This window comes from Carlito syrichta, unplaced genomic scaffold (genome assembly GCF_000164805.1).
Source record: "Carlito syrichta isolate Samal-C Ts95f unplaced genomic scaffold, Tarsius_syrichta-2.0.1 Scaffold305823, whole genome shotgun sequence".
Lineage (NCBI taxonomy): Eukaryota > Metazoa > Chordata > Mammalia > Primates > Tarsiidae > Carlito > Carlito syrichta.
In genome coordinates, this window is record NW_007249919.1 from 29,094 (window position 1) to 46,519 (window position 17,426).

At 43.0% G+C, this 17,426-nt stretch overlaps 1 protein-coding gene across 1 annotated transcript in view; it reads left to right on the top strand.

Moving 5' to 3' along the window:
- SATB1 (SATB homeobox 1) overlaps positions 1–17,426 on the top strand; it is a 49,948-nt gene that overhangs the window by 16,193 nt on the left and 16,329 nt on the right. The window contains 1 exon segment of the mRNA XM_008062750.1: positions 2,390–2,545. Within this exon segment, the coding sequence (XP_008060941.1) occupies positions 2,390–2,545 (156 nt within the window).

Sequence of the window (17,426 nt, forward strand, 5' to 3'; positions counted from 1 at the left end):
TGCATATCTGGGCCAACAAGATAGTGAAGAAGAGCTTTGCTAATTATTTTTTAAATGAGTAATACAGAGATACATTCTAACTTTATATTTTTTAAAGTTTTGCCTTTACATTCTTTTTTCCTTGTAATGTTTCGTGTATACTTGTTTCCTCCTTTTATTTTGTGTAGGCTACTAGGAAATAATTATTTGTTTTTTTTGTTTTTGTTTTTTTAATTTCTAATTCTTTTGGGTCAAATTGTAATTGCTTTATAATAAAAATTAACCCAAGAAATTTTTAGGAAAAAAAATCACGGGGGGGGGGGGTTGAAACAAATGACTGTAGCCTGCCTCAAAGATAAATTCTCAAGCATCATTTTTACAAAAGAATGAAGGTTATTTTAAAAGCAGACAGAAACACCAAGTTTCCAAAGCCTGCTCTCCTAACTATTGCTAAGCAGATTGCTACCAAAGACCTGTTTCTTCCAGTGCCCTTGCCTTGGAGTTGCCATTTCCATAACATTCCATTTTCAAAGCGATTGAAATGGCTTTTCTTTTCTCTTTCATTTAAGCAGTGAGAAAAATAGGTATTAAAAGGGACCCCGTGGGGTGATCAGATCTATCCCTCTGCCTCAAAGCAAGACCACCCCAGAGCAAAGTTTCCATTCTCACCAAAGCAACTTTGTAGGCAATTTATGATAATGCGTTAACTATTTTGGCTCCTGAAGTGGTGTTTAGCAGATTATTGCTTCAAAGCCCTGTATGTGTTCCTAGTGGCCTCCAATCATTAATGTACCTCTGTGAGTACCCTTGCCTCTCAGCACTTGGAAGTGAACTCTGTAGAGGGAGTGTGGACCCTTGCCATTCCAGTGGGTAGGTCAAGGAAGGGAAATGAAGGAAGCCCTGCTCTCGGTCACCTGTCCTGCCTCACCTGCTGCATCCTCCTCATACCCTGATCTGGTCCAACTGTCTACTGCATTTTCTTTTCCCTGCTTAAAAGGGCAGTGTCATGGTGGAAGAGCCTCCCAACCTCCTCAAGATAAAGCTAGAAGTTGGAAGGATCCCTCAGGTGTCTTTGAAAGGGGACTCCTATTTACACTCTGAGTATAGGGAATTGCACCTCTTGGGGGGGCCTTTTGTTCTTTTCTTACCAAATTTTTTGGGGACCTGGTGAAGTAAACCTGGGAGGCTTGCAGCTTGACTAGAAGGGTATGTCATTTGATGCCAAAAAGTTACTTGTTTATCCTAAAACTTCATTTTCTGTTGTTCATAGTTGACCCTGGGAAGTGGGGTCCTACGTAGATTATTTTGCTGGGAGAATCGCGGCTTTGCATCTGTAGGCGTTTTTCATTTATGTCTATCATTGTTATATATTTATATTATATATATAATTTTTATATATCAATCTCCTAGTAAAAAAAATCAGCTACATAGTTCCTATATAAGTTTTCCAGGCTGAGTCATACAAAAAACAAATTTGGAGTTTTAAACATGAATAATAGTATCAATAAATTTTGAATTTGAGATTCGATTTCCCTCCTAAAGTTTGTGGCATTTTCCTGCCTATCTCTGCTTATCATTATTGCCAAAGACATCGATACTAATTGTTCACTCAAGATTACAAACTTTGACTATATGTGTAAAGCCACTGATTATGCATTCTGTATAACTTACAGGAATGTTCTATTAAATACTGTGAAACATTTTCTTATTGTCTGGTTCCACAAGTCAAAAGGAAATAGTTGTGTATAGGGGTGCCGGAGAAAGATGAAATAATTATACAGAACAGCTTGGACAGGCACGTGTAAAATGCAACCAGCCTTTATGATAATTAGGCAAGGCACTCTACCTGTTTCATGGATGGGTAGAAGATTTAAATATGCAGTTCTGCAAATGGCGTTGTTATGGAAGATTTTTTAAATGAAACATAAGAGGAAAAGGCATAAAAAAGGAGTCTAAAATTAAAAAGGCCATAGTATGTAATAGCTATCAGTGATGCAATTGTCTATTAGGCACCGGGCACCCAGTAAAGATGCAGCACTGTTGTGTTACGATTTTAATTGTGAATTTCCTTTGTTAGGATTGCAATGGAAGGTAATTGGGAGACAATTAGTTTAGGGTTTCCAAGTCTTTGAAACTATTTCGTTTTCCAGAAAACTTACTTGATGGCATTATAATTCCTGGCTGTCAGCTGGCAGTTGCCGGTATATTACAGATGCAATCACCTGTGACAATGGGACTTCCTTAACTTAAGTAATCTGATCTCGGGGCAATAACTAATGTTGAATGACTGCACTGTTGATCACCTTGATCATAAAAGGAGCAACGATGTCCAGTTTGAATGCTGAGCCTGAGAAGCTTCAAAACAATTTGGCCAATAAAAAATGACAGCCATGTTCCCAATGTTTTGTAGGTGAAAACAGCTACGATCGCCACTGAGAGGAATGGGAAACCAGAGAACAATACCATGAACATTAATGCTTCCATTTATGACGAGATTCAGCAGGAAATGAAGCGCGCTAAAGTGTCCCAGGCACTGTTTGCAAAGGTCGCAGCAACCAAAAGCCAGGTAAGAGCCTCCATTAGGCATTGAGAACGTTTATCTGCGATGCTGGTGAAATTTTCATTAAGAGGATGACTGTTTCCAATATCTATCGCCAGGATTATTTACAGAGCCCTAAGATGAAACTGTTTAGATGCAGGTGACAGACATTGGTTTTGTGTCTTCCAGCAGCCACTCCCAGACCAAGGGTTTCTCAGTAAATCCCTGAGTCAGTTGAAGAAGAATATTGTAATGTGTAGTAAGTTTCTCAGTCTGGTCGATTGTAGTTGAATAATGAACTTGAATTACTATTGTTTCATTATTACTTAGATGACCTTAATTTCCATCCTAAAATACTACAAACATTACACAGTTTCTTGTGCTTTCAGCTCTGTTATCTATAGCTATTAGGTGCACTTACTAAAACAAACTGGCACACACGTAGATCTTTGCATATTAAAGATTTTAGTTTTTCTGTACATGTACACAAGCCATAAATTGAATCATGATTAGAAAAGTTGCCCAACTCTAATGAATTACAACTGAATGGGCTTGAATTGAAAAAGTTGCAGATTTCTACAAAAGATGATAATACAGCCTTTTATCAGCATAATTGTCATATATTGATAATTTGTGTTCATCAAAAGTAGAATCATCTGCACGAACAAACTTACAATTATCTATAAGCCCTTCTCCAAAGCCAAGAATGCTTTCGAAAAGACCAGGAGGACACTAAACGCTTTTCCCTCTTGGAAAACGGGTTTGACAACACTGTCAGGGTGAGATTTAGAGGCAGTCAGTGACTCCAGGTGAGATTTTTAACAGCTTGAAATTTGACACACGTACATTTTCATTATTGTTAACGGACCCTCTTTTGTAAAACAGTCTGGCTGTTGGGAACTTCTGATAAGATTGGCAGTCCTGGGAGTGTTTATAATCCGTCATGTGTGTAATACAGTACCTTTTCGGCTTTTCCTAAAATTTTACTCTCTCCACACGAATAGTGTTACTTGGTGGGAATTTTGCTTTAGAAAAACGTTGTTCTTGTTTAAGTTTTAGGCTGGATGAAATACTTAAGGGATATCTTGGAAATGTTATATAAAAATGATTAAACTCAAGCTGTGGACTGTAAAAATTATAGCTTTATAGGCCACATGCCTGCCTACCCCTCCATCACTGTCAAAGTGATAATTTCTACAATAATATGTTTCTTTTATTGTGAGATTCCAAACATCAAGTGCTGTTTAAACATTAAACTGAATTGTTTATGTTAGTGCTGTACTCAGCGTGTCATACATCAGGCCACCGTAATCTCTCATGGAATGTAAAATTCTGTCATGAATCATGGCTTGTATATCGGAAATTACTGTAATTTTGATTGGAAATTACAGGGCTCTTGAAATGTTTCTAATTATGATAGAATGTTAGAGCCGCTTTAAACCTGTGTGCGTCTTCAGATGTCTTCATTTACATGCCAAGACTGTGCATTAAGGAGAAATGTCCTGTCTCCCATTACCCCTCCCCCACCTCCCCACCCGCCCCGCACGGTCTTCTTGTGGCCATTTAGTCTAAGGAGGACGAGGAACCTCACGTTGACACATATATTATCTTGCCTTTCTGATCCCACTTTTTCTTCTGACCTGTCCGGTTGTGGAGTCTATCTGACTGCACTCCTGCCAGGGCCGGATACGTCTCCAGATCTCCAAAATGGAGAGGCTAGACATGAATTATAAACAATAAGGGTCAGTCTCGAAACAAAACAAATGAACAATAAAACCGTTCAATAAACTAGCATTGAGTTGCCTGTCATCTGTCATCTGATGTCCTTCCCCCCCTTCACACCTTGTTTTCCTTTCTGACTCCTGTGGTTAATAGTCCCTTTATCACCTTTAACTTCATTCCTGTAACTGACACTCCCGGTTCTTCCCACCTGGGCTGAGTGACCTGTCTGGTCCTGTCGTGGAGATGATGTTCGGAGCGATGGTTAAAACACCCGTGCTGGCTGTACCCTGTTGTGCACACTCCTTGCAGTCTCTGTTTCAGCACTGTCCTTGGGCATCTTCTGTGATGGTGTGTTTCCCGAACGCCCCACAGCTTTTAGCTCATTTCATTACTGGTTGAGAGCGAATCCAAGGACCCAGCGGTAGGCCGTGAGCCTCCCAAGTAGCGGGGACTATAGGCACATTCCATCACACCTGGCTAATTTTTTAAAAAAATTTTTGTGCTGACGGAGGTCTTGCTATGTTGCCCAGGCTGTTCTTTAACTCCTGGGCTCAAGCAGTCCTCTTGTCTCCACCTCCCAAAGTGCTAGAATTACAGGCATGAGCCACCGTTCCTAGCCTCAGGCAGACTATTAATGTCCATTCCCTTAGAGAGGTTTTCTCAACTTGTAAGGTCCTCTCACTTCCTGGCAGAGCACTTTTGTCGTCTTCTCTTAGCTGTTCGAATGAGATGTTAGCCCTACCCTCTGTATGGGAGCATGTACAAAGATTGGCAATGATTTAAAAATAGAACAGTCCCAAACCTGTGTGTATCACTCACCTGACTTAGTGAGGAACGGTGCCCATTCACTTAGCTTCTGTTCTCCTACCATGACGTTTTGTGAAGGAGACAGAAAAAACAAACAAATAAAATCTTCAGATCAGACAGAAATTTTGTCAAGGTCAAGATTCTGAGCTTCTGAGACAGTTACTTAGGCCCAGATCCACATGCCAGGGTGTGTCAGAACGAGGCAGGGGTCCAAGATGGTATGTGAGCGGCGAGAGGAACCGGGCCCATCTGTCTGAACCCCTCCACCTCCGTCTGCTCCCGTGTCTCCCCGTGGTTGTCTGGGTTGGCTCAGCCATCACCTTTTTGTGCTAGACCCCATCGTGCATTATAGGTTATCTGCAGTTGATGTAGTAGCCCTGGGAGCTTTCATTATTCCCCTCATTTTACATGTGAGAGTCACTTGAATAAACAGTAGAGCCAAGTCCAGATTCTCTGCATTTCTCCTCCTCTGTTAGTGTGTCCTCGAGGTCAAGGCTGCATCAGTACCGGAGTTACACCCTGCTCCAGGAGAGAAGACTTAGGGATACTGGGCAAATTAATAGAAATAGTGAGGGCTTTCCTTTCTTCACAGATGTGGTCGTAGAACACAAGTTCTGGTAACACTGAGCCATGGAAACTAGGCCTTGCTGTGCCTGATGGAGTAGGAATCAGAGCTGTGGCCTAGGCTGTGTCACTGCACTAGAACATTGGGAAAACTTGACCTTTTGGAGCCCAGAATTCTTATAACATGGGAAGAGGTCACGTGCTATCATGTATGCAGAAGAGCTTTTAAATGATACAGCACCATACCCAAGTGGTAACATTTCTCACAAGCCAAGCGGGAGGTCTGGTCCTTCAGGTGAATAAGAGTGACTTATTTATCATGTATTTATGTAGCTCAAGTCCCCTCCATCTTAAAAGGTAAAGTGTGTTCTTCAGTGACAAATGCCCCGAGTATTTTCACGGACAGAAACCAACTCTTGTCGATTCGTCCACTTGACCTGGATTATATTCTCTCTTCTCTTCAGTGAATAACAGATATGAGATTGTTTTTAACTCTGATAGAAACGTGTGAATAAAATATGCAAGTAGAAACTGGAGGTAGGCCCCTTTTTGTGCTTGGTTAGGAAAGCAAGCTAATGCAAACTTTCAAAAAATGATATGCTTTAAACATAATGTGAATAGCTGCAAACGAACACACTTGATATTCTGAATACTCAGATAAGCAGCAGTTTTTCCAAGTGAATCATATTGGAATCTTATCAAACATTTAGTGTGATAACATTCAAATAATTATGAGAGCAGAATTTGCTAATTTTACTGTTAAAAAAAAAATAGTTGATTTGGGTAATAACCATTACGGTATCAAGGTTCAGTTACTGTTCACTGGTTATAGTGTTTTCATATGGGAGATGGAAATGGAATTTCTTCCTTAATGGTGGCAGATGTTGGAATCTAATTTTATTCCCCAGCAAACCCCTTGAGAGCCCTGAGACGTAAGGTGTGTGTCCAGCAAGGGGACATTAGCCGCGCCGTAGGCCTTGCCTTGTACACGGAATTGTTACATCGATTTCCATGTTTCATAGGTGGGGCCTGGAGTTTCGCGTGCAGCCCGGGAGCAGAGGGCTTTCCAGAGCCTCACTGCATCACCACTTGTGTTTAGAAAATGATTCCTCTCTAGCTCCGTGTTGAGTAGGACATTTCTCTAAGCAAAGCCACGGGCTGGTGAAAATCCTGTTTGGCTGAACACGCTTTCAGAGTCATCTCGTGCAGCCTCTGCGAGTTATAGGCCTCTCTGGCCGCCGCAGCTTCAGCTGATGTATGAGAATGGCTTCTAATGCCAACAAGGAGAGAGGGAATTTCTGCCTCTGCAAAAAGAGCACAACCAGGAGAGGGGACCAAACAATCCAGAGGCTTTTGCTTTCTTCCAGCTACGTTTCAGACACTTTTGCCATGGAGATTCAGGGTCTCTGGGAGGAGAAAGAGGGAAACAGGGAGAACAGAGCAAGGACTCCTCGGTTGTGTCGGGGAACAGAAGCAGCATTCTGACCTCTGGGTCTGGCCGTTCTTAGGCAGAAGTTGGATGTCTTAAATGCAGGTACGACATAGGTCGCACATCATGGGGGCTGGCGGTAGGGCTCCGCATGTAGTTTTCATTGCTGAGAATAGATCTATAGTGACAGAATCCAGAAATAAAATCGCAGAGCCGGTGACTTTGCATTCTGTACTCTAACGTGTTAGTGAAGGCATCTTTTATTTTGTTTGGATTAAATTACACTTTAGTGTGTAGCCCTGTGCTGATTCATTCCTTTGGAGTGTTGGTGTAGCAGACTTTGCCACACCAGGATGTCACCTGTGTAGCTTCCTGCGTAAGGCACACAGGAGGCCCCGTGCATTTGAGAGGCACGGGTTCTGGGATTCCTGGCATCGCTTTTTTCCGTAGTCATCTGTGGGGAGGCTCTTACCTTGTGGCCTCAGTGCCTCTTCTCTTAGGCCAATGAATCTTTCTTCAGCCAGGGACAGAAGAGAGAGCAGCCCCATCTGACCTCAAATTTTTTTGGTTTTTGATTTTGTTCTTAAGCTGGTAGACCCTGAGGGTTACAGCTTAGGATTCGTTGGACCCAAGAGCATGAGTGGAGGGAAAGAGGAGAGAAATGAGACAGCCCAGAGTGTAGACCCCACATCTCGACGATCTGTCCTCATGACCTTCAACTCACGTTTCTGGAGGGCCCTGTGCTGTGTATCCTTGAGTATGCAGAATACGGATCTCATGTCTCCTGCTTAAGGCATTCGGTAGTAGTCGCCATTTTCAAAAATTCTCTCAAATCTTAACGTTGGGAATTCGTATTGGATTCAGTTTTCTAAAATGTTGACCTGTCTGTATCTTTCTAATTGAAGGCCAGACATGACTTTTAAGATGAGTGGCTTCAACTGTTGATATCATCTAATGGTTTGAAGGTACATGATTGTGTCTTGTATGATTTTCTTTTTTAAGAGCTGGTTCAATTTGTGGATCTGAATGAGTCCTTTTCAAATATCTGCATGCTCAAAATAAACACATGTTTTCGTAAATCAAGGGCTTGGTCAAACAGGTCCAGAATTACTAAACACAATACTCAGCCATCACAATTCTGCTTAAAAAAGTCATGTAAAGGAGTATTTTATCCTCTAAACAGTTGATGGTGTCTGCTTTAACTATCCTTAATTATCTTGTTGCTACTTTCAGATGATTTTAAATTTTCACTTTTTCCCCCCCAAGTTTAAAATTGATTAACTGAAAGTCATGAATGTGTTTTTTTTTACTTCGACCTACTTAATAAGCTTAACTGTTGCGAATACAGACATGATTCATTAAGACTAGTTTCTCCATCTTTAAAAAAGGAAAGTCACAAGAACATTTTTAGGCAAGATTTTAAGGGAATCAGTTTGCAGATATCGAACCAACTCTTCAAAGGGTGTTATCATTTGAGGAAGTGCAAGGAAAGTCCCTGCAGGAGTGGTCGGAGTGGTCTGTCTGTGGTAGTCCAGAGTGTACTGAAGCCTGGGTGTACCAGTTTCAGATGTACAGCATCAACTTTAATCCAAGGCCACCTTTTGTTCTAAAACGCTAGTGTAGCTAGGAAGTGTAAGTTAAGAATATTTCATGAAGTTTTCTCTTTCTGGGCGCTCTTCTGTATTCAGCTTAAACAGATGAAGAGTTAGTTTTCAAGACAGGATCAGGTATCTACAGAAATGGAAGCAGAGAAGAGAGCTAACCAATGGGGTTTTACTCTGAACAGGAATTAATCTTAAAACTGGAGGTCGTTCCGCTCAACTCAGCACACAGCCATCACACTGATGAAGTCCCCTAACAGTCTACCAAGTTAAAAGACAAAGTGTTTTCTTGGAGTCTCAATAGTTATCTTTTATGTTTTTGATAATGAAGGCAGGTTTTATTTTAACTTTATCTCCTTTTCTCCTTACACGAGAAATGAAAATAAAGACTCTGTGAAATGAATGAGCTATGAAAATGCATTTATGCAAAATGACAATAGAAAAACCGCTCTGGAAGAAACTGTGCCATTAAAATTTCACGTCAATGGAAGGTGCTGAGAAGGGGGATGGAGGACCCATGTTGATAACGTGAGTCCAGTGTGGAGAGTTTCTGCCCCGCCAAGGGTGCCTCCATTGTCTTAAAAAGTAGCCCGAGAGAGGACTCATTTTTTTCAGAGTATACTCATGCTTTATAGACGTGTAATTTTTTGCTTGGCAAAATGACACAATTAGATCGTGGACCACCCATTTAAAATCATATACATCTGTATTTTAGAGATTAGCAGACACCTAACTACCCTATAATTTATAATTAAATACCTTGAAAAAAAATACAAGTTCTCACCCATTTGTGGAGTTGACATACAATATGGAGCTGCTGTGTTTTCCTCCGTCTTAAATCTACTTCTGTGTATGTTAGTAGAAAGTCGAGTCTCCTTTGATTTTGAGATTCAGCTTTTCCAGTTGCCTTGGTGTTTTTTTTTTTAAACAATTCCCTTTCCAACCAGGATGCTTCAGGAATTGGGTTTAAACACACAGTTTCATAAACTGCCAGACTCCTCGGCCGCCTCAGTGCCTCTGATTCCGTAAATCAGATCATAGGCAGCATGCTGTCATATAATAAGGTGTCTGATCCTTATTACCAGTTTGTTGATGCACAGACTCCTTCAAATTGACCATTGCAACACATGGTTTCCCCTGAAACTAGCTGTGATAATTAGCGTGGTTCTAATGAGACAGAATGTCACTGATCTTGTGCTGAACTGTCGAGTGTCGACGCTACGGATGGGAACTGTCAGAGCCTGCCATCTGTGACAGCACTTGGCATATTCCAGTGGCAAGGTAGAGCGTGCTCAGTAGAGGGTTTGCAGACAAATGGCCCTTTCCTTGACGTGGGCTCTGCTGACGGTTCGGCTGGAAGAACGTGTGCCCCCAACACTGTCCTCCGTGAAACCCACTTGGAGACCCCGACGCGAGTCGATATTGAAGTCCCCAGGATGCGTGGCGTAGGGAGGGATCCTTTGTCTGGCAGGTGAATTTGAAGTGGCATCCCTTCCCTGCTTTCCCGGCGCTCCCAGGTGACCCATGTTGTCGGTTCACAGCGAAGCAGTCATTTTTGCATCCTTCTCCCCAATTTTAAATGCCTTGTTTGGGGGAGATCCGTTGGGGAGCTGGGGACGGCCCCCAGGGATGCGGCAGTCTGCTCCGGCAGAGGGACCGGGGAGGGGAAGGAGGCCATCCAGGATGCCCCTAAGAAGCCCCAAGTTGGAGGGAAGAATCGGAAGGGACAGGACCGCTGGGCCCATCGCCTGTCGCCTCCCGAGAGCCGTGGAGGCTTTTCGCTGTTGTGAAAGTCCAGCACCGCTTATCATTCCAAAATATGCTTTGTTGCTTTCCATTCCTCCTCCCTGGCAGACCACACAGGGCTTGTTCTGAAGAACATTTTCACTAATCTGATCAGGCAGCCAAATACGCCGGGAAAACTGCTTTAATGATCCCACTAATTACCTCAAGTCAATATGAACTGTATTATTAGACTGAGGGAAAATATTCCATTAGGTCTTCCCCTTGGGAGTTTCTCCGCTTTGTGATGTCACCGAAGCCTTCACCCTCTCGCTTGTAATTAATTTTATTTACACACGCAGGCACGCACAAGGTCACACCTGCACACCCGGCGCTGGCCAGGGAGCTCGTGGCACTCGGGCTTAATCAGATCTGTCATAATTACCATTCTGCATGTTTCTGACACACGCTGTGAAATATTTCAATTTAACTGCCTCTACCAGCACAACCAGATGTAGTGCAAGTGTGGCTGCATTGGAAATATTATTCCTCAGGATAAACTCTCTCCTCCCCCTTTTTCCTCCCGCCCCCAATCCCCCCACCCCAAGCTAATGTGGCACAGAAGCTGATGTATCCTGTAAATCTTGAATGCAGTGCTAGATTGATAACAGGCGATTAGACAGTTTAACCACAAACAGCTTGTTCATTTTTCACAAATGAAAACCACATGTGGTGTAACTAAAATTTCAGGCCCTTTTTTTTTTAGGGGCTGGGGTATGTGTGTGTGTGTGTAAGATGTGCTCAAATAAAAAGAAAATGCAATCAAAAGAAGCAAAGTGTCTAGAAAAAGGGAGAAGTTGCCCAGTTTCTTCCAGGTTATTTCATGCGAACCTTCATCAAATTCTATTTTCACACCTTTACCAAAACTCAAATGGGAAAAACGGTATATTCTCTATTGGGCTTTTTGCGGGAGTTTTCTTTTTTGTTTTTTGTTCTTGTTTTTTCGGCAGGGGGCATAATGTCCCTTCGACCTTATACCTTTTTATTTTTTCAGCATTAAACCATTTACTTGGACATAAATTCTGAGAGGATTTCTAAGATTGGGCATATGTGGTTTTCTAAAGGACAGCTCTCCTTATTTTTTCCAAATAAAAAGTTGTTACTTTAGGCTTTATGGTTTGATATCAGACAATCCAAAGGCAAAAATGTGTCCCATTAGGAACGTTATTTCATAGAGACGGTTATTGATTTGCAGAATCGGTTTGAGAGGTAGAATTGGAAACCCGTGAATTCTGTTTTTACAGAAATATTGGAAATGTCTGGAAAGATTCAGGCACAACTGTAGGTAACGGTCTAAGGCCAGCGTTATCACCGGTCTCAGAAGAACTCAGCCATAAAAAAATTAAGTAGTGGTGCCATAAGAAGGCAGATAAGCTGGTGGAAAACAAATGGGAAGAGAGGAGAGGGGAGTGGAGCCCAGGATCGGTGGTGATTTAGAATCACACCTCAGAGAAGGATCCGAGCACCCCACCTTAGAGAACATTTAAAACACAGATACAGCCTAGTTAAATGTCTTTTAATGCCAAATAAAATACACTTTCTCTTTTAATCTTTATTTTTGTTTTACTGCTTCAATTATGAACCTAGCTCAGAAGCTTCCTAGAATTCTGTGGGATTTCTATTACCTCACTCTGATAAGAGGGGCAGTTTCCCAGAGGAGAATGGGTTTTTTCTTTTATTTCCTTACTTTATTCATTTTTCTTCTTGTAATTTTCTCATGTTACCTTTTTTTTTAATCTTTGCTTTCTATTTTTTTCTCTGGAACTTTGTCCCCTCTAAGCCTAGCTATTTTCCCTATATTCTGTGTTTATTCCATGATATCTTCCAGTTTTCAAATATAACTTTTTTAAAAAATCATACTTTCTTTTGGCCTGAATATAACAAGGGAAAATATTGTATTTGCCTTACAGGTAGAACCCTTCCTCCCGCTTAAACATGTATATTTGTCACATATGTATATGTTTTTTGTACGGTCTTATTCTAGTCGTTTTGCAAGATGCAGTTATTATAGAATTATTATCATCATTCAGGCTGCATATCACAACACATCTCCTGCTGAGCGCATATATCACTTCAGAATCCTAACACAGAAGCAAAGGTGCACATTGCTGACCGGTGAGATAAACCCATCCATGCTGCAGTCACTTGTGTTTTAAACTTCCCCCAAAATGGCTTGCCCTCTGTAGGGGGAATGAGTCTAAGAAGTGAGGAAAGTGGAGGCAAACAAAGCTTATGACTTCATCACAACGACCCTTGCTTTTATAACGCTGGCGTTTTTGTCCAGGTGAAAAGTCAGCCCCTTGTTTTCATGTGTGCGGACTTTCATTTCAGTGTATTTGGATGTCTTCATGCCTAACACACCCGTTGGTACAAACGGGGATGGGCAAGAGAGCAAAACAAGAGTTGCCACTCAGGGTGCTGGGCTTTACATGGCACTTGGGAATAAGGGTATCCTGAGCACCAGGGAAGAATACTTTTCACTAACCTTTGTTAGACTACAGGAATCCCCCTTCTCAAAGAAACAGCATACATAGGTGGCTCTCTGGACCCTGCGAGGTCCCTGCTACTAAGGGATCGTTTCCAAGGGTCTGCTCACAGGTCTCAGGGAAGATTCCACTGAGGCGTAGTTGGCACACCTCAGCCCACCCAGCCTGACCCACATCCTCACCCCTCCTGCCCCTGCTCCGCTCTGGTGCTGTCAGACCTCATGAAGGAGAAGTGGTCTCTGTTCATGCTCCCCGCTGTTTCCTCTGGACCCACTGCCACCTTCTCTCATTGTCATTGTTGAAGTCATCACTCATTTTTCATATCCCAAGCCAAGAGGAATTCCAGGGCCTGGCTCCTGGCGGTCTCAGAGGGAAACAGGGGCTCACTTGTAGCTCACAGGTGATTCACCTAACAGCTGGTACATGGACCGCATCTGAGACACACTGAGAATCACAGAGAAGGTCACTGCTGACATACTGTGTCACCCCAGGCAAGTAGTTTAGCCTCTCAGACTTCAGGAAAGTAAAATAGGTCACGTCATACTAGGTCTCGTGTCCTTTGCAGCTCTGGGTTCTGTGAGCTTGTGGCTGATGAGACAGTGCACAGGTATGAAGGATGCTGATTTGATTGCAGGTCCTGCTGACAGGTGTTTTATTCTGGGAATGAATCACAAAGGAGGTGAGGTTTTGAATAATGGGAGGGCTTAGGGTAGGGGGGCATGGTAGAGTGCTTTCTGGGGGTCTGTCACAGGGAAAGGGTTATCGTGGGTGGCGTAGAGCAGGTAGAACCGGTTGTTGGACCCGTGTGTAAACACCGTGTTATGTCGTGTGAGGTGAGCTGGAGATTGATGTGATCTTCATCGAGGCTGTTGACAGATGATTGGAAGGTCTCCCTCTTATCACAAGGGGACTCAGCGGAGTCAGGTCAGTGTCGAGTAGGAGAGAAGCTGAACTCTGCTGGGAAATGGGCTTGGCACAGTGTGTGGCGGGTAGCGATCGCCAGCATGGGATGACTTGAACAGTGCTGAAGAGATTCCCCTCACCAGGTCTTTTTTTTTTTAATATTTAACTGATGCCTACAGGTCCACCCTTAGCTGTTCTTTTGATGTTGGTTTTGATTGATTGATAGACGTTCGCCTGGCACATGAAAAACTTGAATAGCACATTCAAGACGAAAACACAGGAAGTAAAGAATACCAGATCCATGAGAAATCACGGGTTTGTAAAAGGTTAGGTAAACTACAGTAAACACAAAGAAAAGGAAGTCATTTGAGACAATGTCTTGAAACCCGTGTTTGCAAGTTTATAAATTGGTACCTGTGGCATTAATAGCTGCTGTGAAGTGTCCGTCCCTGGTGTCTCCTTTAAACATTCACCCATCTTACTTGTGTCACAAACAGGAGAGCTACTTGTCATGGTGCTACCTGTCTGGTTCATGGATGGAGTATTTGGTGGTTTAAATGAAATGCAGATTAGGTAAAAATAAATTACTTTCAATAAGGTCAAAGAAGTGACGGTTGTAAATAATAGACATTGACAGAAACACGCCAGTAGGAAATCCATCCAGGTCCATCCAGGCTGGGCTGCTACCATCTAACTTGCCTTCTTTCTTCCTGGCTTGCAATTAATTTTTTGCTGGTGTGTTTGGAGATTAGGGGAAGGGTCATAACCTGATGGGTCATGATTTTATTTTAGTATTTTGATTAAAGAGACTTAATAGCTTGGACCCTGGATAACCATAAGACTAAAGCCTTATCCGTCACTAAAGCCGAATTTCTAGATGGAAGTGTTTACATTTCTGGGTAAACTTAGCATTGAACCCCAAGGAGTGTACAGTTATGAGGCGGTCCTGTGCTCAGTGGCTTTTCCACCTGTCTTCTCCCTTATCATCCTCCCCACTCACGTTCCTTTCCTTCTTTCATCTTGCATTGGACGAGCTGCCTCTGCCCTGTCCTGCAGTCTGGCAGGCATCCTCTGCAGCCATGTGCTCCTTGAGAAGGGGTGATGAGACCTAGGACCAGCATCTGGCGGTCCTTCCCGGCATTTGCAGAACCCCGCCCCTCCCGACTCACACGTCCGACATCCCTGCCACTGTTCCCTTCCTTCTCCTGCCTCCATTCTGGGCCCTCCCTGCTGATTTACCTCGTTCCGTTTGGGAAACCCCTGTGTCATTGGAAAGACTTAGGAAGGCTCCTCTCCTGGCAGAGAGACGTTTCTGAAAGCATTCTGGGCTCATCTTGTTTGCATATGGTATGACGTTAATGCCCAAGTGAGGATTTGGATGTTTTTTTCAGACGTTGTCAACCACCCTGCTTTGTTTGTGACGGGACCAGGGAAACGTGTCAGTGGGGTGTCTGTGCACGAGGGCCATTGTCACCCAGCAACTTTAAAGCTGTAGAACCATCGTTTAATGGATAAAATCTCATTCAGAGCTGAACGATATACATCAGATAAAAGTCCTTCTTCCATTTTGATTGACCCCAGGATCGAGTCGGGGCAGGGACCCCCAAATCAACCATTCAACCTACTTTTACACAACTGGGGTATGGCTCCAGCCGCTGTGATGGAAATTTGGTGCTCTGTAGGACATGGCCTAGGAAATTCTGTACTGGTGATGAACTGTTTTTCTCTAACCCATCTCTAAGGGGCATGGTTCGTCAATGGGGAAAAAAATGATAAGGCAATTTGTTTTACAAATCTATAAGGACTAGAAAGTTTTCCAGTCCACTAGGAGCTTATATAAGATCGTTCTGGAACAACGTTTGGAGTATGTGTGTATGTACATATGTGTGTGTGTGTTTATTTGGCCTATAAGTATGTGTGTATACACACACATGTGTGGGAGAGGGGGCAGATATCCCATTTAGGGGTTCTTAACCTGTGACCCACCTTCCCCAAGGGGACTATGAACGTGGATGGAAAAAACACATTTTTATACATAAAACTTACCGGAAGTGGGCATTGTACTTAATTATCAATATAGGCAACAAGTCACAGTAGTACAAATACCTATGAATTTGTTCACCAATAAAAAAGTCACAGATATTTTCATATCCCATTGATTGTCGCAGTTATCTTAAGATATCATTTATGTTCATCACTATAAAATTACAGTAGTTATTGGATCTGTTGCTCGATCTTGTTATTTAGTGCGTTAATAAAAAAAGTACATATATTACCATACCACACATTTTTGATAGCTATATTTCGGTATAATTGGTTTTCTTCACTCATACATATTTTATTTCGGGCATGTAAAAGCATTGTTCTGAAAAGGCATCCGTGGCTTTACCAGACTCCCAGAAATTTCTGTGGCACAAAAGAGATGTGATCAATGATTAGGTAAATTGTGCAGTGGAAATTGTGCATGTTTTTTTTGTTTGTTTTTTTTTTAGCACAGTAACCAGAGGGATTCTTGAATGTACCTGGGAAGCATTTGTTTTTTATTTGTTTATTGTGTTCGGTATGCATATATTCAAGCGCCCTGCACTCCAAGGTGCATAAGCAGGGGTTGCAAGAATTGCGGCACCATTTAAAACAAGAGCAAAAGCAGAAGTCTCACGAATGACCTTTCTCCGACATTGGATGCCCACTTACAGTGCTGGACTTTGAGGGAGAGAGCCTTTGCCTCTGGAACAGAAATGTTTTGCCAGTTGAGCTAAGCCTTCAGCATCAACTTAAACCTCAGGTTTAAGTGGGCCTTACTCCCTGGGCAGGAGGTTTTGGGAGACGTGTCTCTCCCTGATCTCTGTCCCTGTGTCTCATCTTAGCCTGTGCAGTAGCTGGCATGTATGTAGATGACGTTCAGGAATTCTTTCTGGAAGGATGGAATGATTCAGAAGCAGATTCGTCAGCTCACAGTTTTGTCCTCACAGATGCCAGCACATTCCTAAGGGAATTGGGGTGGGACAGAGAAGGGGAGCGAGAGTGGGCTCAGAAGGACAGGGGAGGGTCTAACCTCCCACCCCTGCAGCTTCCCCTCCTACCCCCTTCCGTCCCCGGAGCCTTCTCCCAGCTCACTTTCCCCAGCTGGAAAATGGGACCAGTGGAGTGACTGAGACAGCCTGCCCAGAGCCAGCCCCCGCCTCCCTTGTCTCCTGTTACTGGTAAAATTATAACCCAGCCATTGTCAGTTGGACCCACGTGATGCTTCTAGAAATATTTATGCTTGCTTTTTTTAATGCCTACTGGGGAATCACAAGACTTGGGTCTCTCAAATTAAGCGCCCTTCTGATGAGCAGGTTTACATAATGGATAAAATGATGGTGTTTGGGACACAATTGGGTGTTACTTTATCTGCAGAATCGGCAGCAAGTTAGGAGCACGTCATGACCCCTGCTGGCTGGATTGTTCCTCTTGGGATACGATTCCCATAACTTTTACAATCCCCAAGTTGCCTTCCCTGGCTTTATTTATTTATTTGTTTTTTGAGTTGGAGTCTCACTCTGTCGCCCAGATGGGAGTGCAGTGGCCGCTCCCGGCCACCGCAGCCTCGACCTGCCGGGCTCCGGCCATCC